Raw genomic sequence first — 21,685 nt, 5'->3', positions numbered from 1 at the left:
AGAAAATAGCACTATATTTGACAAAACTGTTTAAAAAAGGCAAATATTCAGTTCAACTCCATTTATCCTGTGCTCTAATGTGCAATTTCACACGAATGGTAGACTTCTTGTGTGATTTTTCCTACGCTTAAGGAAACAAACTTTCAAAAAATAGCACTATATTTAATAAAACTACTTTAAAAAAGGCAAATATTTTACAAATGTAATTAGAAACATGTTGAAAAGCTGATAATTATGAATTGCTGACATTCAAAAAAGTTTTTCACATATATTGTTGACAAAATTTTCCAGATGAAACAAAATTGTACATACACAAAAAAATTTTGCAATAAACTGAATTCTTTGATAATTCTTTAAGAAAGTTACCTGAACATACAAAACCCTTACACACTGAAATACAAAAAGGGTTTTGCGACAGTGTGAGTTCTTTGATGATAAGATAGGCTGGATATAGATGGTGGGATCTTTGGGTGAATTTTTTTCACATCTATCACATTCGAAAGGTTTTTCTCCAGTATGAGTTCTCTGATGACGAGACAAAGCGGAACTATGAGAAAACCATCTTTTACATATTTCACATTCAAAATGTTTTCCTCCATCATGAGTTCTTTGATGACGATACAGGATGGATCAACGGTTGAATTTTTTCTCACATCTATCACATTCGAGAGGTTTTTCTCCAGTGTGAGTCCTTTGATGATTAGATAGGTGGGATCTTCGGCTAAATCTTTTGTCACATATATCACATTCGAAAGGTTTTTTCTTAGTATGAGAATCCTCCTGTTTTTCCACATTATTTTCAGTAAATACACAAGTGCTGTTTGGCCCCTGATGTTGACAATTCAAATTCGTTTCGTCATTTAGACACTTAGCTTCATTTTTTCTTTTAAGAACTGTCATGCAATATAATTCACAACCTTCTTTGTTGATACCATTATCACAGAGCGTTGTAACAGGGAAAACTAAAATAATATAAAATTCACAAAAATAAATCACCAATTCTTATACTTTTTTTAGCCATTATTTTATATGGTATGAAATTCAGCTTTTAACAGTTCAAACCTTACACGGCTACTAAAAATTTTATTTAATTACTCTTACCTTGGTTACAAATTTATAAAATCCAATTTGAGGCATCATTTCTATTACAGTACAAATTCTGTACTCCTTTTTTTTGTTTGGTATTTATAAATTCTTAAAAATGAATATTTTAACAAATTTTCAACTTTATGATGGTAAAAAAGCTAATAAAAATACTACATTAGAAGCAAAAAAAAAACAAAGAATAAAATCTCAAAGAACTTTACCTAACTAATAAAGAACTATAAAGATCGTAATCAGCTTTCAATTTTGAAAAAGTTAAAATTTATGAACAATCCGCATTTTATTTATTTCTAAAATCATCCTTGCAGCAAAAAGGATGATTGCACTCCATATACAGTATCCACTTATTTGGTGACAATATTATCATTAAAGTAAGTGAAACCAAAGGCTTGTTTCAAAAGAATGCCGTGAAAAGGGAAAGACATACTTGCATATTATTTTAAATCTCACACTCCTTGTACACATAGCTAAATCACTGCACCTTAAAGAACAGAAAATATTTCATATGTTTAAAATTTTCAAATAATTCTGGAATTATAAAAGCTTGAAAAAAGCTCAAAATAAAATTTAGTATATCGTTTTATAGAGGGGTTTCATTGGGATGGATAGTTTTATGTCCTAGTTGAAACCAACCTTGTCTAATATTTACTTAATGTTCTATTTTAATGCAACCAGTGCTCCCAAATTTAACAAAGATACATTTTTACGCCCCAAATAGATGCAAAAGAAAAAGTAAGATACATCTTTTCATTCGGAAAAACAGAAATACACAAGATCATCAAATCTGAAGCCTACCTTTATCCTCGTCAATTCATCTCACCCTCATTAGAGGTATAACTATAGCCCTTCCTGCTAATTTTCGGAATTTGAGGAAATAAGATATAGCGAAATTTGTATGGAAGTTGTGAATATTATGGATTTGAGATGATTGATTTTTTCTGTGTACCAGTTTACATTGTTTGTGAAAGTAGTAGGACAAAGTTCATGAAAAGTTCGGTTCTTTAAATCCATCAAATAATATATCTCCACATATACATATAGCAATTTGAGAACCTACCTCAAGTCACACTAAACAATATAGGATTATGAAAACACTAAACAATATAGGTACGGCAAATGTAAAGTATTTAACGACACTTTTAACAGTACAAAAGCAGATCATTAAATCTGAAGCATATCAGCAATTTTCTTATTGTTTTAAAAAGTAGACTTGAGACAAAGAGTCAAACTTTAGCATAAAGAACGAGGCGCTGAAGAGGGGACAACCCCTTTTATATATGGAATAAAATCTGTTCGTTTTAAGCTTTTAATGTCACTCCTTACTTGCAGTTAAAAAGCTTTTAATTTAATTAATTTTTATTTATTTTAATTTCTGAACGTTTTTAAATTAATGCGTGTTTTGAATTTGGCTCACCGCACATGAATATTAAAATGAAATTTGCTTATTAATGTTTTTTAAGGCTAAATGGCTTTCTAATAGTTTTGACCGGGCGATTTTGATAAAAAAGAGGTTGGGGAGGAATCCTAGTTGTTTTTTTTAACAAACGATTTTATTAGTAATAAGTATACGTAGCATACGAATTAACTTACGTGACGAAATTCTATATTCGTATATTTTTATGACGTATGTGAGGGGGTTCTCCCCCTCGACAATACCTCACTATCAAACAGTTCGTGGTAACGAACAGTAGTAAGGAGCGACCTGGCTCAATAGTAACCGAAACTTTAAAAAACGGAATTTTTATAACAATAGCTACATCAAAAGAGTTGCATTTTAATGCTGATTTTAAATGTATAAGTTTCATTAAGTTTAGACTTACCCATCAAAAGTTACGAGCCTGAGAAAATTTGCTTTAGTTAATAGGGAGAAATATCCCTTAAAAGACATAGAATCTACACCATCAGATTCAGCGTACCAGAGAACCCTTCTGTCGAAGTTTCAAGCTCCTATCTACAAAAATGTAGAATTTTGCATTTTTTGCCACAAGATAGAATGTCGTGAGAGGGCTCATTCTAACGAAAATTCGAGGTTCTAGTGCCCTTTTATGTGACAAAAAAATTGGAGGGCACCTAGGCCCCCTCCCATACTCATCTTTTCCCCAAAATCACCGGATCAAAATTCCAAGATAGCCATTTGGTTCAGCATAGTCGAAAAACCCAATAACTATTTCTTTTGGGACGACTTACTCCCCCCAAGTCCCCGTGGGAGGGGCTACAGATTACAAGCTTTGACCAGTGTATCCATATAGTAATGGTTACTGGGAAGTGTATATACGCTTTCAGGGGGATTTTCTGGTTAGGGGGAGGGGTTGAGGGGACAGGGTTACGCGGGGGTAACTTTCCACGGAGGAATTTTTCAAGGGGGAAAAAATTTCCATGAAGGGGGCTCAGGATTTTTTTTTTTTTTTTTAAGGACAATGAAAAATAGAATATGAAGAAGTTTTTTCCACTGAAAGTACGGAGCAGCATTAAAACTTAAAATGAACAGAGATTATTGCGCATATGAGGAGTTCACCTCCTCCTAATAACTCACTCTTTACGCTAAAGTAATTTTATTAATTTCAACTATTTACTCTACGGCCTTTGTGATTCAGCGGTCATTCTTAAGGAATTGGGACATAATTTAATCTTTAGTGTAAAGAGCGAGGTATTGACGAGGGGATGAACCCCCTCATACACGTAATAAAAACATACGAATTTAGAAGTTCTCTGCGTAAGTTAATTCGTAAGTTACGTATATTTTTACTAATAAAAACGTTCGTAAAAATTAAAATTTCTAGTTGCCTTTTTAAATAACCAAAAAATTGCAGGGTAACTAGGCCTACTCCCCGCTCCCGTTTTCCCAAAATCGTCCCATCAAAACTATGAGGAAGTCATTTAGCCAAAAAATTAATTAATATACAAATTATGTTTTAATTATTCATGTGCGGAGAGCCAAAATCAAAACATGCATTAATTCAAAAACGTTCAGAAATTAAATTTGTAAAAAAAAACAAGTTTTTTTAACTGAAAGTAAGGAGCGATATTAAAACTTAAAACGAACAGAAATTACTCCGTACATGAAAGGGACTGTTCCCTCCTCTACTCATTCTTTACGCTAAAGATTTTTACTATTTTAAACAGTAAAGTTGAAAGAGTTAAAATTTAGCGTCAAGAGCGGGGCGTCGTGGAGGGAACAGTCCCTTTCATATACAGAGTGATTTCTGTTCGTTTTAAGTTTTAATATCAATCCTTACTTTCAGTTATAAAAAAAAATTATTTCAAACTTATTTTTTATTAAAAACTTATTTTACACTAAAGCTTCAATTTGGTCCTAATTCTTTAAGAATGACCCCTGAATCACAAAGGCCGCAGAACAAATAGTTGAAATTACTAAAAATACTTTAGCATAAAGAGTGAGGTACTGTGGAGGAGACGAACCCACTTATATACGTAGTAATTTCTGTTCGTTTTAGGTTCTAATGCTGCTCCTTACTTCCACCAAAAGAAACTTTTTTTTATTTATTTTCTCATTGTTTTTTTTAAAATAATACTAGAAATTCCTGCAGCCCCTTCATGGAAATTTTCTTCCCTAATGAGAAATTGTTCCATGGAAAGATCCTCCCATGTAACCCCCGACACCCCTTCAACGAGAAAAAGTCCCCCTGAAAACCTCTGTAAACGTCCCAATAACCATTACTATATGTAAACAATGGTCAAAGTTCGTAACTTGCAGCCCCTCCCCGGGGGACTGGGGATAAAGTCGTCCCGAAAGGCATAATTATTAGATTTTTTTCGACTATGCTGAACAAAATGGCTATCTCAAAATTTTGATCCAGTGACTTTGGAAAAATAAGCGGAGGAGGGGGCCTAGGTGCCCTCCAATTTTTGGACACTTAAAAACGACACTAGAACTTTTAATTTCCGTTAGAATGAGCGTTCTCGCGACATTCTAGGACCACTGGGTGAATACGAGATATATAATAGATACATAATATAAATACGATATATATATATATATATATATATATATATATATATATATATATATATATATATATATATATATATATATATATATATATATATATAATAGATATATAATAATAATGGAAAAATAATGTAGCTCTGGAGGATTTATCTCAGTTCACAAAGCATAGTTTTCTTACAGTAAATGTTGAGAAGACTAATTATATGATATTTAGTCGTATTGGTAAAGTTGTAAATAACTGTCATAGTATTCTTTTGCAAGGTGTTTTCATTAGTCAGGTTTTTCAATGTAGATATCTAGGATTTTATTTTAATGTATATTTTGGTTGGATTCATCGTTGAAAAGTTTAATCTTCAAAACTGGCTCGCCAAGTTGGTATTTTAAGAAGATTTCATAATTTTTTTCCTCTACATGTCCTGAAAGAAATTTAATTTATTCAATTGTTCATCCTTATTTAGTAGATGGTTGTTCATTGTATGCAAGCAATTTTTTTAGTCATGTGAAAAGGGTCCAGATTATGCAGAATAAGGCAATTAGAAGTTTCAGTGAATATCTTGCGTGTGGTAGTACTAGAGATTGTTTTAGAGATTTGGATATTTTGAATATTGATTTTATTAAGTCTCAGCAGATTTTAATTTTGTATGCCAGGTTTTAAATGGATTGTCTCCTCAGCATTTTAGAAGTTTTTATCGATATAATTCAAATTATCACGATTATTATACTAGGAGCTCTGATCAGTTGACTAGTGAAACCAGGCATACAACGCGATCTGGGTTTATGATGATACATGTAGGTGTCTTTATTTGGAATCAAATTCCAGAGAGTGTTAGTTGTCTGAAAACCTTATGTTATTTAAACTAAGAATAAAAAAAATATTTTTTGATAAATTGTAAATTATATTGGTTAAAAATTTATCCTTTTTTTTTCTTTTTTTTTATGATGAGAGATGGCTGTTTAGAGATTGCATAGTGTTTCGTCTTTTTTTTCCGTATTTCTTTTATTTTGAATGAATAGTTATCATTTATTTGTTGTAGTTTTGCTGCTGAACAGGGACATTTTAGGTCCCTAAATTGAGCATCATATTATTGATTGTAAGTGCAATTATAGTAATTTTATTTGATTAAATAAACACATACCTACCTACCTAGAATCACTCCTGGTAAAAAAGAAATAAATAAATAAACACACACAATCGCGATTTGTCTTCTGGGAAAAAAATCCACATTTTTGTAGATAAGAGCTTGATACGCTGTATCTTATGGTGTGATTCTCGTTAAGATACTTCGACTTTTAGGTTGCATTTCCCCCTATTTTCTAAGATAAGGTAAATTTTCTCAGGCTCGTAACTTTTGATGGGAAAAACTAAACTTGATGAAACTTATATATTTAGAATCAGCGTAAAAATGCTATTTTTTTAATCTAACCATTGGTATCAAAATTCCATTTCTTAGAGTTTCGGTTACTATTGAGCTGGGTTGCTCCTTACTACAGTTCGTTACCACAAACGGTTTGATATATATATATATATATATATATATATATATATATATATATATATATATATATATATATATATATATATATATATATATATATATATATATATATAACAGCTGTTGGGGTGGCGCTTCGTGCCAGCCCAACATTTAGTTGGTGGGGGCACTTCGCCCCCACCAAATATATACATATATATATATATATATATATATATATATATATATATATATATATATATATATATATATATATATATATATATATATATATATATATATATATATATATATATATATATATATATATATATATATATATATATATATATATATATATATATATATATATATATATATATATATATATATGTATATATATATTTGGTGGGGGCGAAGTGCCCCCAACAACTAAATGTTTGGGTGGCACGAAGCGCCACCCCAACAGCTATATATATATATATATATATATATATATATATATATATATATATATATATATATATATATATATATATATATATATATATATATATATATATATATATATATATATATATATATATATATATATATATATGTTTTTAACTACGTAAAACTTGCGAATATACAACATTCTTCGCTGTCCCATTGTCTTTGCATATAAATAGATTGTCAGATTTACCGACTCTTGAACATGCAACATATAATTGTGCATGGGAAAACAATCCGTATTCAGATCTATACCTCATGATTCTAATGATTGCCCTTAAACTTTGTTGATTTTGATTGCTAATCGACCATTCCCAGTGTCGCCGTCGTCATTTATATATCCTCCTGTGCCCCCGGCGTCCCCGTTGTAGTTGTGTCCCTGTATCCCGGTCGTCATTTATATTCCCTGTGTCCCGGTCGTCATTTGTGTCCCGGTGTCCCAGTCTGTAATTTCTCTTTGAGTGTCCCGGTCGTCACTTATATTCCTTGTGTCCCGGTCGTCATTTGTGTCCCGGTGTCCCGGTCTGTATGTACATTCATTTTTGAATTGGTCTTTTTTTTAGTTTTTAGTTTTTTATCTTTTTTTTAGTTTTTTAGTTATACATCATGATTCTAATGATTGCCCTTGAGCTTTGTTGATGGTGATTGCTAATCGAACATTTCCTGTGTCCCCGTCGTCATTTATATATCCCCCCGGCGTCCCCGTTGTAATTGTGTCCCTGTGTCCTGGTCGTCATTTATATTTCCTGTGTCCCGGTCGTCATTTGTGTCCCGGTCTGTATAAACCTTCGTTTTTGAATTGGTATATGATGAAATAAATTTTTGTGTTTTTCCCCTTTTTTTCTTTTTAGTTTCTTTTGGTTTTTACTTTTTTTTTCTTTTTTCTTTTTAGTTTTTTTTGTAGTTTTTACCTTTTTAGTTTTTTTTTATTTTTTTTTTTTTTTAGTTTTGGTTTTCTCCTTTTTTTTTCTTTTTTAGTTTTTTAGCTTTTTTATTAGTTTTTAGTTTTTTTTCTTTTATTTTTTGTAGTTTTTACCTTATTTTTAGTTTTTTTTACTTATGTCCTGGTCGTCATTTATACTCCCTGTGTCCCGGTGCTTTGTTGATGGTGATTGCTAATCGAACATACCTTGTGTCCCGGTCGCTTTCTCTTTGAGTGTCCCGATCGTCATTTATATTCCCTATGTCCCGGTCGTCATTTGTGTCCCGATGTCCCGGTCTGTAATTTCGTCATCGAAAACATGACGTCTGTCGACACACGAACATGACGTCACTCGACAGACCCACACACACACAAACACAGATAAGTTATTTTTATATAGATAGAAGATATATATATATATATATATATATATATATATATATATATATATATATATATATATATATATATATATATATATATATATATATATATATATATATATATATATATATATATATATATATATATATATATATATATATATATATATATATATATATATATATATATATATATATATATATATATATATATATATATACTAGCTGTTGGGGTGGCGCTTCGCGCCGACCCAACAACTAGTTGGTGGGGGCGCTTCACGCCCCCCCCCTAGCCCCCCCGCGCGCAAGTCGTTACACGCCATTGTAATTGTGTCCCTGTGTCCAACCTGTGAATATAGATAGATATATATATATATATATATATATATATATATATATATATATATATATATATATTTAACTACGTAAAACTTGCGAATGTACAACATTCTTGGCTGTCCCATTGTCTGTGCATATAAATAGATTGTCAGGTTTACCGACTCTTGAACATGAACATGCTAATCGAACATTCCCTGTGTCCCTGTTGTCATTTTATATCCCCTGTGCCCCCCGGCGTCCCCGTTATTGTTGTTTCCCTGTGTTCCGGTCGTCATTTGTGTCCCGGTGTCCCAGTCTGTAATTTCTCTTTGAGTGTCTTGGTCGTCATTTATATTCCCTGTGTCCCGGTCGTCATTTTTGTCCCGGTCGTCATTTGTGTCCCGGTGCTTTGTTGATGGTGATTGCTAATCGAACATTCCTTGTGTCCCGGTCGCTTTCTCTTTGAGTGTCCGGTCGTCATTTATATTCCCTATGTCCCGGTGTCCCAGTCGTCATTTGTGTCCCGATGTCCCAGTGTGTAATTTCGTCAATCAACAAACATGACGTCAGTCGACACACAAACATCACGTCACTCGACACACAGACAACTTATTTATATATATATATATATATATATATATATATATATAGATGTCCCGGTGTCCCGGTCGTCATTTGTGTCCCGATGTCCCAGTGTGTAATTTCGTCAATCAACAAATATGACGTCAGTCGACACACAAACATGACGTCACTCGACACACACACACAGACAACTTATTTATATATATATAGATACTAGCTGTTGGGGTGGCGCTTTGCGCCAACCCAACACCAAGTTGGTGGGGCACTTCACGCCCCCCCAAGCCCCCCCGCGCGCGTAAGTCGTTACGTGCCATATTAGTTACGCGCCATTGTAGCTGTGTCCCTGTGTCCCACCTGTGAATAGAGATAGATATAAATATATATTTTTAACTACGTAAAACATGCGAATATACAACATTCTTCGCTGTCCCATTGTCTGTGCATATAAATAGCATTTATATTCCCTGTGTCCCGGTCGTCATTTGTGTCCTGGTGTCCCAGTTTGTAATTTCTCTTTGAGTGTCCCGGTCGTCATTTATATTCCCTGTGTCCCAGTGTCCCGGTCGTCATTTGTGTCCCGGTGTCCCGGTCTGTAATTTCTATTCAAACAATCCCTGTGTCTCAGTCGTCAATTATATATCCCGCCTGTGCCCCCGGCGTCCCCGTTGTAGTTGTGTCCCTGTGTCCCGGTCGTCATTTATATTCCCGGTCGTGATTTGTGTCCTGGTGTCCCAGTCTGTAATTTTTCTTTGAGGTTCCCGGTCGTCATTTATATTCCCTCTGTGTCGGTCGTAATTTGTGTCCCGGTCTGTAATTTATCTTTGAGTGTTTTTTCTTTTTAGTTTTTTTTAGTTTTCTACATTTTTTCAGTTTTTTTTAGTTTTTTACATTTTTTCAGTTTTTTTTTCTTCTTTATTTTTCAGCGTCACTATGAAGTACATATCGCCGAACCTTTGTTTTTTAACTTAAATCTGGTAGGCATTGATGACCTTATCCAAGTCAAAATCCCAAACACAATCATCATCGCTATCATTTTCAGTTTTGATATGTTTTGATCCTCGCTTTCCAGGTGGATTTTCATCTAACTGCGCGGTTTTGCGTTCTTTAGCCGCAAGCCTGTTTTCTTGCTGTTCTTGTGATTCCTCGGCACGCTTTCTTTTCTTACGCTTCTCTTTTCTTTCCATTTATTTGGTGACATCATTTCCATAAAAGTAAGTGAAATCAAAGCCTTGTTTGAAGAAAATTACAAGGAGTGGGAAAAGACATACTGGCATATTATTTTTATCTCTCACACTCCTTGTACACATAGCTAAATTACTGCATCTTAAACAACAGAAAATATTTCATTTGTTTTAAATTTTCAAATAGTTCTGGAATTATAAAAGCTAGAAAAAAGCTCAAAATAAAATTTACCACAAACGGTTTGATATATATATATATATATATATATATATATATATATATATATATATATATATATATATATGTATATATATATATATATAATAGCTGTTGGGGTGGCGCTTCGTGCCACCCCAACATTTAGTTGGAGGGGGCACTTCGCCCCACCCCAGCCCCCTCCCCCACGCGCGTAAGTCGTTACGCGCCATATTAGTTATACGCCATTGTAGTTGTGTCCCTGTGTCCCACCTGTGATATATATATATATATATATATATATATATATATATATATATATATATATATATATATATATATATATATATATATATATATATCCCAGATATATATATATAGACCATTCCCAGTGTCGCCGTCGTCATTTATATATCCCCCTGTGCCCCCCCGGCGTCCCCGTTGTAGTTGTGTTCCTGTATCCCGGTCGTCATTTATATTCCCTGTGTCCCGGTCGTAATTTGTGTCCCGGTGTCCCAGTCTGTAATTTCTCTTTGAGTGTCCCGGTCGTCATTTGTGTCCCGGTGTCCCGGTCTGTATGTATATTCATTTTTGAATTGGTCTTTTTTTTAGTTTTTAGTTTTTTATATTTTTTTTAGTTTTTTTAGTTATACCTCATGATTCTAATGATTGCCCTTGAGCTTTGTTGATGGTGATTGCTAATCGAACATTCCCTGTGTCCCCGTCGTCATTTATATATCCCCCCGGCGTCCCCGTTGTAATTGTGTCCCTGTGTCCTGGTTGTCATTTATATTCCCTGTGTCCCGGTCGTCATTTGTGTCCCGGTCTGTATAAACCTTCGTTTTTGAATTGGTATATGATGAAATAAATTTTTGTGTTTTTCCGCTTTTTTTCTTTTTAGTTTCTTTTGGTTTTACTTTTTTTTTCTTTTTTCTTTTTAGTTTTTTTTGTAGTTTTTACCTTTTTAGTTTTTTTAATTTTTTTTTTTTAGTTTTGGTTTTCTCCTTTTTTTCTTTTTTAGTTTCTTAGCTTTTTTATTAGTATTTTTTCTTTTATTTTTTGTAGTTTTTACCTTATTTTTAGTTTTTTTACTTATGTCCTGGTCGTCATTTATACTCCCTGTGTCCCGGTGCTTTGTTGATGGTGATTGCTAATCGAACATACCTTGTGTCCCGGTCGCTTTCTCTTTGAGTGTCCCGATCGTTATTTATATTCCCTATGTCCCGGTCGTCATTTGTGTCCCGATGTCCCAGTCTGCAATTTCGTCATCGAAAACATGACGTCAGTCGACACACGAACATGACGTCACTCGACAGACCCACACACACACAAACACAGACAAGTTATTTTTATATAGATAGAAGATATATATATATATATATACTAGCTGTTGGGGTGGCGCTTCGCGCCGACCCCACACCTAGTTGGTGTGGTCGACCCCCCCAAGCCCCCCCCGCGCGCAAGTCGTTACGTGCCATTGTAGTTGTGTTCCTGTGTCCAACCTGTTAATATAGATAGATATATATATATATATATATATTTTTTTTTAATTACGTAAAACTTGCGAATGTACAAAATTCTTGGCTGTCCCATTGTCTGTGCATATAAATAGATTGTCAGGTTTACCGACTCTTGAACATGAACATGCTAATCGAACATTCCCTGTGTCCCTGTCGTCATTTATATATCCCCCTGTGCCCCCCGGCGTCCCCGTTGTAGTTGTGTTCCTGTATCCCGGTCGTCATTTATATTCCCTGTGTCCCGGTCGTAATTTGTGTCCCGGTGTCCCAGTCTGTAATTTCTCTTTGAGTGTCCCGGTCGTCATTTGTGTCCCGGTGTCCCGGTCTGTATGTATATTCATTTTTGAATTGGTCTTTTTTTTAGTTTTTAGTTTTTTATATTTTTTTTAGTTTTTTTAGTTATACCTCATGATTCTAATGATTGCCCTTGAGCTTTGTTGATGGTGATTGCTAATCGAACATTCCCTGTGTCCCCGTCGTCATTTATATATCCCCCCGGCGTCCCCGTTGTAATTGTGTCCCTGTGTCCTGGTTGTCATTTATATTCCCTGTGTCCCGGTCGTCATTTGTGTCCCGGTCTGTATAAACCTTCGTTTTTGAATTGGTATATGATGAAATAAATTTTTGTGTTTTTCCGCTTTTTTTCTTTTTAGTTTCTTTTGGTTTTACTTTTTTTTTCTTTTTTCTTTTTAGTTTTTTTTGTAGTTTTTACCTTTTTAGTTTTTTTAATTTTTTTTTTTTAGTTTTGGTTTTCTCCTTTTTTTCTTTTTTAGTTTCTTAGCTTTTTTATTAGTATTTTTTCTTTTATTTTTTGTAGTTTTTACCTTATTTTTAGTTTTTTTACTTATGTCCTGGTCGTCATTTATACTCCCTGTGTCCCGGTGCTTTGTTGATGGTGATTGCTAATCGAACATACCTTGTGTCCCGGTCGCTTTCTCTTTGAGTGTCCCGATCGTTATTTATATTCCCTATGTCCCGGTCGTCATTTGTGTCCCGATGTCCCAGTCTGCAATTTCGTCATCGAAAACATGACGTCAGTCGACACACGAACATGACGTCACTCGACAGACCCACACACACACAAACACAGACAAGTTATTTTTATATAGATAGAAGATATATATATATATATATACTAGCTGTTGGGGTGGCGCTTCGCGCCGACCCCACACCTAGTTGGTGTGGTCGACCCCCCCAAGCCCCCCCCGCGCGCAAGTCGTTACGTGCCATTGTAGTTGTGTTCCTGTGTCCAACCTGTTAATATAGATAGATATATATATATATATATATATATTTTTTTTTAATTACGTAAAACTTGCGAATGTACAAAATTCTTGGCTGTCCCATTGTCTGTGCATATAAATAGATTGTCAGGTTTACCGACTCTTGAACATGAACATGCTAATCGAACATTCCCTGTGTCCCTGTCGTCATTTATATATCCCCCTGTGCCCCCCGGTGTCCCCGTTATTGTTGTTTCCCTGTGTCCCGGTCGTCATTTGTGTCCCGGTGTCCCAGTCTGTAATTTCTCTTTGAGTGTCACGGTCGTCATTTATATTCCCTGTGTCCCGGTCGTCATTTTTGTCCTGGTCGTCATTTGTGTTCCGGTGTCCCGGTCTGTAATTTCTCTTTGAGTGTCCTGGTCGTCATTTATATTCCCTGTGTCCCGACTAAAAAAGAAATAAAGGAGAAAACCAAAACTAATAAAAAATAAAAATAAAAAAAACTAAAAAGGTAAAAACTACAAAAAAAATAAAAAGAAAAAAGAAAAAAAACTAAAAAAAAAAACTAAAAAAAAGTAAAAACCAAAAAAACTAAAAAGAACAAAAGGGGAAAAATACAAAAATTTATTTCATCATATACCAATTCAAAAACGAAGGTTTATACAGACCTGGACACCGGGAAACAAATGACAACCGGGACACAGGGAATATAAATGACGACCGGGACACAGGGACACAACTACAACGGGGACGCCGGGGGGCACGGGGGGGATATATAAATGACGACGGGGACACAGGGAATGTTCGATTAGCAATCACCATCAACAAAGCTCAAGGGCAATCATTAGAATCATGAGGTATAACTAAAAAAACTAAAAAAGGTAAAATACTAAAAACTAAAAAAAAGACCAATTCAAAAACGAATGTATATACAGACCGGGACACCGGGACACAAATGACGACCGGGACACCAGAACACAAGGAATATAAATGACGACAGGGACACTCAAAGAGAAATTACAGACTGGGACACCGGACACAAATGACGACCGGGACACAGGGAATATAAATGACGACCGGGATACAGGGAAACACCTACAACGGGGACGCCGGAGGGATATATAAATGACGGCGGCGACACAGGGAATGGTCGATTAACAATCACCATCAACAAAGTTTAAGGGCAATCATTAGAATCAGGAGGTATAGATCTGAATACGGATTGTTTTCCCATGCACAATTATATGTTGCATGTTCAAGAGTCGGTAAACCTGACAATCTATTTATATGCACAGACAATGGGACAGCAAAGAATGTTGTATATTCGCAAGTTTAACGTAGTTAAAAACATATATATATATATATATATATACTAGCTGTTGGGGTGGCGCTTCGCGCCACCCCAACACCTAGTTGGTGGGGGCGCTTCGCGCCCCCCCCCAAGCCCCCCCGCGCGCGTAAGTCGTTACGCGCCATATTAGTTACGCGCCATATTAGTTACGCGCCATTGTAGTTGTGTCCCTGTGTCCCACCTGTGAATATAGATAGATTTATATATGTGTTTCAAACTACGTAAAAATTGCGAATATACAACATTCTTGGCTTTCCCATTGTCTGTCCATATACAAAGCCGTATGTACTAATAATGACGTCATATGCAAACCTTCTTTTTACAAACAAACAAACATGCATACACACAACTCGTTTTTATATAGATAGATAGATAGATAGATACAATACAAATTAACTACGTAAAACTTGTGAATATACAACAGTCTTCGCTGTCCCATTGTCTGTGCGTATAAATAGATTGTCAGGTTTACCGACCCTCAAAGATGCAACATACAATTGTACATTGGTAAAGCAATCTGTATTAAGATCTATACCGCATTTTTCTAGTGATTGCCCTTGAGCTTTGTTGATGGTGGTTGCAAATGCTAATCGAATTGGGAATTGCAATCTTTTAAATTGGAAAAGCAGATCCGTTGGAATCATGGGAATGCGAGGAATAAGAACAGCCTCACCCTCATAAGGCCCTGTCAAGATTGTGGCATCTATTAGGTTTTCCATTGTTTTTTTTACGGCAAGTCGCGTGCCATTGCAAAGCTTTGGTGGGTTGATATTTCTTAAAAGTATTATTGGTAAACCTATTTTTAGTTGTAGCAGGTGTGGTGGACACCCTGAAGGATCTATGGAATTTAAAAATTCAGATGGATAATTAACCGCTTCATTTGGTTCCGAAATACAACTAACTTCGTAAAACTTGAGAATATACAACATTCTTCGCTGTCCAATTCTCGCTGCATATAAATAGATTGTCAGGTTTACCGACCCTCGAACATGCAACGTACAATTGTCCATGGGAAAAACAATCAGTATTAAGATCAATACCACATTTTTCTAATGATTGACCTTGAGCTTTGTTAATGGTGATTGCAAATGCTAATCGAATTGGGAATTGCAATCTTTTAAATTGAAAAGGCAGATCTGTTGGAATCATGGGAATGCGAGGAATAAGAACAGCCTCACCCTCAAAAGGCCCTGTCAGGATTGTGGCCTCTATTAGGTTTTCCATTGTTTTTTTTACGGCAAGTCGAGTGCCATTGCAAAGCTTTGGTGGGTTTATGTTACGTAACAATATTATTGGTACGCCTATTTTTAGTTGTAGCACGTGTGGTGGAAACCCTGAAAGATCTATGGAATTTAAAAATTCAGATGGATAATTAACCGCTTCATTTGGTTCCAAAACTGTGTCGACTGACTTGTAAAGGACTGCCTGGTCTTGAATCTTGGTCAAAATAATATTGTTGATTTCGTGGACGTCTATATTCTTGGGTGCGAGAATCGCTCTTTCACTTAGCCATTTATTATTTTTATAATTTTTTAGAATATTCGGAAATATATTTTCAATCAATTCATTTTTGGACGTCACTAAATTACAGAAATCAGCAGGTAGTTGTATACGTCCTGAAATTGAGTCTACTGGGAGCTTTCCGTTTCCCATTGCTAGCAATTGATCTGAAAATGTTTGACCAGAGTCATCGTTTTGCAATCGGACACGCATATTTGTAGTTAATTTTAATGTTTTTACGTGTGCCCATAAATTAGAATTTTTCAGGCAAGCATTCATTTCGTCTGCAGGAGTTGATCTAGGTATTATAGGTAATGTTTGCCTGAAATCTCCTGCAAGCAATATTAATGTGCTGCCAAAGGGTTTCGAATTCCCTCTTAAATCTTTCAAGCATTGATCCAGAGCCTCGAGCGATTTTTTGTGTGCCATTGTGCACTCATCCCAAATAATAAGTTTGCATTGCTGCAATACTTTACCCATCCCAGATGATTTGGAAATATTGCACGTGGGAGTTTCTGTAGAATGCAAGTTCAGAGGCAATTTCAAAGCGGAATGAGCAGTTCTTCCACCAGGCAGCAATGTTGCGGCTATTCCGGACGACGCAATTGCCAACGCTATATCATTTTTAGATCGAATTGATGCCAGAATCAGTTTTATCACAAACGTTTTACCAGTACCTCCTGGCGCATCCAAAAAGAAAATTTCTCCAACGTTGTTATCGACACAATGCATTATCGTATCATAAATGTCTTTTTGTTCCGACGTTAACTTGGAAATGTTATTTTGTACATACGACAATAGATCACTCGTACTGTAACTTTGTTCACGATCCAATTCTACACATGTCGAAACAGCAGCGATACGGTTAGGTGAAGGCATTCCCAAACCCTGAAGAGGTTTGTTTGCCATACTTATGCAAATATCTTCTATAACAACTAAAGTGTAGTTATAAATTTCTGGTGTAAAATCAAAAGTCATGTCTGACGTCTCTAACTGTTTTCGATGAAGTATATCTTCGGACATTTTTGACTTATATTTTTCCCATAACTCTGTAGGAGCTGATGGAGAGCAAGTTGTTAAAATGATGCCAAACAATGCACGAATTTGACTTGGGGTTGACGTTTCGCACGCGTCATTGATGCAGTTATCCCAGTGTTGGTCATTCTCCAATAAATTCAGAGCTTGGCATGCACTACGGTAAGTGGCATGTATAGTACCATTTACAGTCCTCAAATACTCAAAGGATGTCGGACCGGGTACATTCACCAAAAGCAGGCGTAGAAAGAAGCATTCATGTTGATTGGGGTGAACGGTGTAGAGTCTTCCTATCGTGGTATCTTTGAAGATGGTAGGTTGGCCGTCGACTGACTTACCCTGTTTTCGACGTTCAAATACTTTATTTTTAGTATTCCACGTGTAATACGAAGGCACTTCAGTATACAGCAGTTTTTTCGCAAAAGAATCATTTTTGCAAAGCGAAAAAAAAGCTGTTAATGTTGTATCCGGTGGATTCAGGACTCTTTGTTGCACGTTGGTTTCCGTGAAATAAACACGTTGACCATTCTGTAAATGTACTGCTAAGTGAACAACAGCTGGACTACGTTCATGTATCGGAAATGAAAGAATTCGCCAAACAGCTTCATTACTGCTTATGTATCTTCCAGCCTGATATTCTACGATTTCATCGAAATCTTTGATTTCGGACTGCAAGCCAAAAACTGCCATGTCACTGCCTTTGTTGACGTATTTACATATATATTTTATTGCCTTTACGGAGTTACAGTATTCAACGTTTATATGTGCATTAAATGTTTTGGATAATAAAGGGGAATATGGAACAACCCACTGGTTATCTACTTCGATGGTGGTACCGTTACGCTTCTTTATTATTGCTGTTTTACCGCCATCTTCAGTAGATCTTCTTCTATATTGTGGGTAACCATCATTGCCAGTAATTGTTGTGGGTACTAAAAGTCGAGGATATTGCTTTGTGCACCTTCCTTTGGCCATGCATGGTGAATTTTCGTTCAGTGCACCGCAAGGTCCATGTATCATATTTTTTACAATAATATCATGTAACCCCTTATCGACATTTTTATCAGGTATTTCAGCGGAAATCACATCATCAATTTCGTTTGAAGTAATTTTTTTATGTAGCCAGATTAGTATATGTGCGTGTGGCAAACCTCGTTTTTGCCATTCCACTGAGTACATCCAGCATCGCACTGACCCAAACACTTCATGTTTTACAAGGTAGTTTATCAGTGATTTCAACTTTTGCCGGAAGACACGTGCCGTAATGTCATGCCTATGAACCGCCGATTGTCCTTGAAGTAAAAGCTGCAGTATCTCGTCCCAAGATTGATTACATGTAAATGTAATAAATAAATCTGGACGACCATAGAGACGAACATACGCAATAGCATCTTGAGCATATTCATGCATATGACGTGGACTGCCAGCATATGAAGAAGGTAAAATTGTTAATCTTCCAACGTTTGTGGTATTACCGTCATTTATAACTGCATCTCGCAAATGAATGTATTGTTCAGAGCGGAGCTTGGTCTGATTCAGGCGGATATATAGCAAACGTTCTGATTCAATTTTTGCATACATATCCACGACAAATTGGTGAAACAATTCACGGCATTTTAAAATATAATTTTCTTCATCCTGCCGAATCATTAGTCTATAGGAATAATAATGCATTGCACTGCATTTCTTATTCATTTCTTTGTTAGTGGCTGGATTCATCAATTTAATATTAAAGTGATAGCCGTCGGCTCCATCCCAAAAAATGATAGGATATTGTAGGGCATCGTAGCATCGATGAGTTTCAGCAATTCTTAACAACTGGGCGTTTCGCTTATGTAGAATAATATCTCGAGGTAAAAACTGATCACCGACCATAACGATTGCCACTTCGTCGATAGTCGGAGCATTGTATCTACGCACATGTTGGCCAGGAGGCGTTTTGTCAGCGGAAATAACAATTTTATGAGTATCAGTAGGCATCAAATCGATGGCTGTTTTGAACAGACGCACTAAATTATTATTTTCGTGGAAAAGATGTTGCAATTGGGAAACGATTGTCCTTTCAACGTTGGGAGAAATTTCGCAACGTGCATTCAATTCAGAATTTCTATCACTGATGAAGTACAATTGTAAAAATTTATGATTCTCGCCTAATAATGGTAGAAGGGACCCTGCTTTATGATAAATTTGCCCTTTTACCTTGAAAGTAGACATAAATTGATCTGGATTTTCGATTTGGGCTCCAAACGACGTCATTTGGAAACATGAGTTGTATTGTCTGATTTTTGACAAAAAACGCTTAGATTCTGACGTAGTTCCAGTAAGGAAAGTCTTCAATGGCTCTGGTGGTGCAGCCAATAGAGGAAGTTTAACTTTTCCTGAGGCGCAACACATTCCCATTGTTTCACCATTGAATTTCAAGGCCTTGCAATAGGGACAAATTTTAGACATTGTCCCGATTTGAACACAGCTACTCAAGCTATAATCATCGACTGGGTTGTACCTGAATGCCAGGCGATAACTTTCAGATTGCTCTGATTCCTCGGCACGCTTTCTTTTCTTACTTTCTCTATCAGCAGCAAGCCTGATTTCCTGCTGGTCTTTTGATTCCTCGGCACGCTTTCTTTTCTTACTTTCTCTATCAGCAGCAAGCCTGATTTCCTGCTGGTCTTTTGATTCCTCGGCACGCTTTCTTTTCTTACTCTCTCTATCAGCAGCAAGCCTGATTTCTTGCTGTTCTTGTACGGCCCGCCTTCTTTTTTCACATTCTCTTTTAGCAGCAAGTCTGCTTCTGCGTTGCTCTGGTAGTTCCTCGGCATGCTTTCTTTTTTCACTTTCTCTTTTAGCAGCAAGTCTGCTTTCGCGTTGCTCTGGTAGTTCCTCGGCATGCTTTCTTTTTTCACATTCTCTTTTAGCAGCAAGTCTGCTTCTGCGTTGCTCTGGTAGTTCCTCGGCATGCTTTCTTTTTTCACATTCTCTTTTAGCAGCAAGTCTGCTTCTGCGTTGCTCTGGTAGTTCCTCGGCATGCTTTCTTTTTTCACTTTCTCTTTTAGCAGCAAGTCTGCTTTCGCGTTGCTCTGGTAGTTCCTCGGCACGCTTTCTTTTCTGACTTTCTCTATCACCAGCAAGTTTTCTGGCATAGACTCTTTGAGCATCTTCATCAGTCATTATAAACTTAAGCATTAATAGAATTCTACACGAACATCCGTCTTATATAACTTGAATGACGTCACGCCTTCAAAGCAAAAATGATGCCTTCAAAGCAAAAATGATGGCAGCTAATTTCATGACGTCAGCCGAAACATGACGGCGAACATATGTCTTATATAACTTGAATGACGTCACCTTCAAAGCAAAAATGACGGCAACTAATTTCATGACGTCAGCCGAAACATGACGTCACTTGACACATCCATCCACACATCCACAGACAGACAGACAACTTATTTTTATATATATAGATATATATATATATATATATATATATATATATATAATATGTATATATATATCTATATTCACAGGTGGGACACAGGGACACTACTACAATGGCGTGTAACTAATATGGCACGTAACGACTTACGCGTCCGGGGGGGGGGGTTGTTTGGGGGGGCGCTTAGCACCCCCACCAACTAGGATTGTTTTCCCATGCACAATTATATGTTGCATGTTCAAGAGTCGGTAAACCTGACAATCTATTTATATGCACAGACAATGGGACAGCGAAGAATGTTGTATATTCGCAAGTTTTACGTAGTTAAAAACATAAATATATATATGTATATATATATATATATATATATATATATATATATATATATATATATATATATATATATATATATATATATATATATATATATATATATATATATATATATATATATACCAGCTGTTGGGGTGGCGCTTCGCGCCACCCCAACACCTAGTTGGTGGGGCGCTTCGCGCCCCCCCAAGCCCCCCATGCGCGTAAGTCGTTACGCGCCATATTAGTTACGCGCCATTGTGGTTGTGTCCCTGTGTCCCACCTGTGAATATAGATAGATTTATATATGTGTTTCAAACTACGTAAAAATTGCGAATATACAACATTTCTGGCTTTCCCACTACTGGGAGCTTTCCGTTTCCAATTGCCAGCAATTGATCTGAAAATGTTTGACCAGAGTCATCGTTTTGCAATCGGACACGCATATTTGTAGTTAATTTTAATATTTTTACGTGTGCCCATAAATTAGAATTTTTCAGGCAAGCATTCATTTCGTCTGCAGGAGTTAAACTACGTAAAAATTGCAAATATACAACATTCTTGGCTTTCCCATTGTCTGTGCATATACAAAGCCGTATGTACTATAATGACGTCATATGCAAACGCTCTTTTTACAAACAAACAAACATGCATACACACAACTCGTTTTTATATAGATAGATAGATAGGT

The 21,685-nt window shown here is 35.8% G+C and overlaps 1 protein-coding gene across 1 annotated transcript; it reads right to left on the bottom strand.

Moving 5' to 3' along the window:
* Positions 1-653: 653 nt before the first annotated feature.
* Positions 654-5,319, bottom strand: LOC136042981 (zinc finger protein 248-like; the record flags this gene model as incomplete). Its single annotated transcript, XM_065727878.1, has 2 exons — positions 5,253-5,319; positions 654-962 (listed from the first exon to the last, which is right to left on the bottom strand). Coding segments are annotated over exons 1-2 (376 nt in total), but the record flags the coding sequence as incomplete, so codon positions are not given.
* Positions 5,320-21,685: the final 16,366 nt, after the last annotated feature.

This window comes from Artemia franciscana, unplaced genomic scaffold (assembly GCF_032884065.1).
Source record: "Artemia franciscana unplaced genomic scaffold, ASM3288406v1 Scaffold_2672, whole genome shotgun sequence".
NCBI lineage: Eukaryota > Metazoa > Arthropoda > Branchiopoda > Anostraca > Artemiidae > Artemia > Artemia franciscana.
Note: the sequence above shows the minus strand (reverse complement) of the source record. Positions and strands in the feature narration are given on the sequence as shown.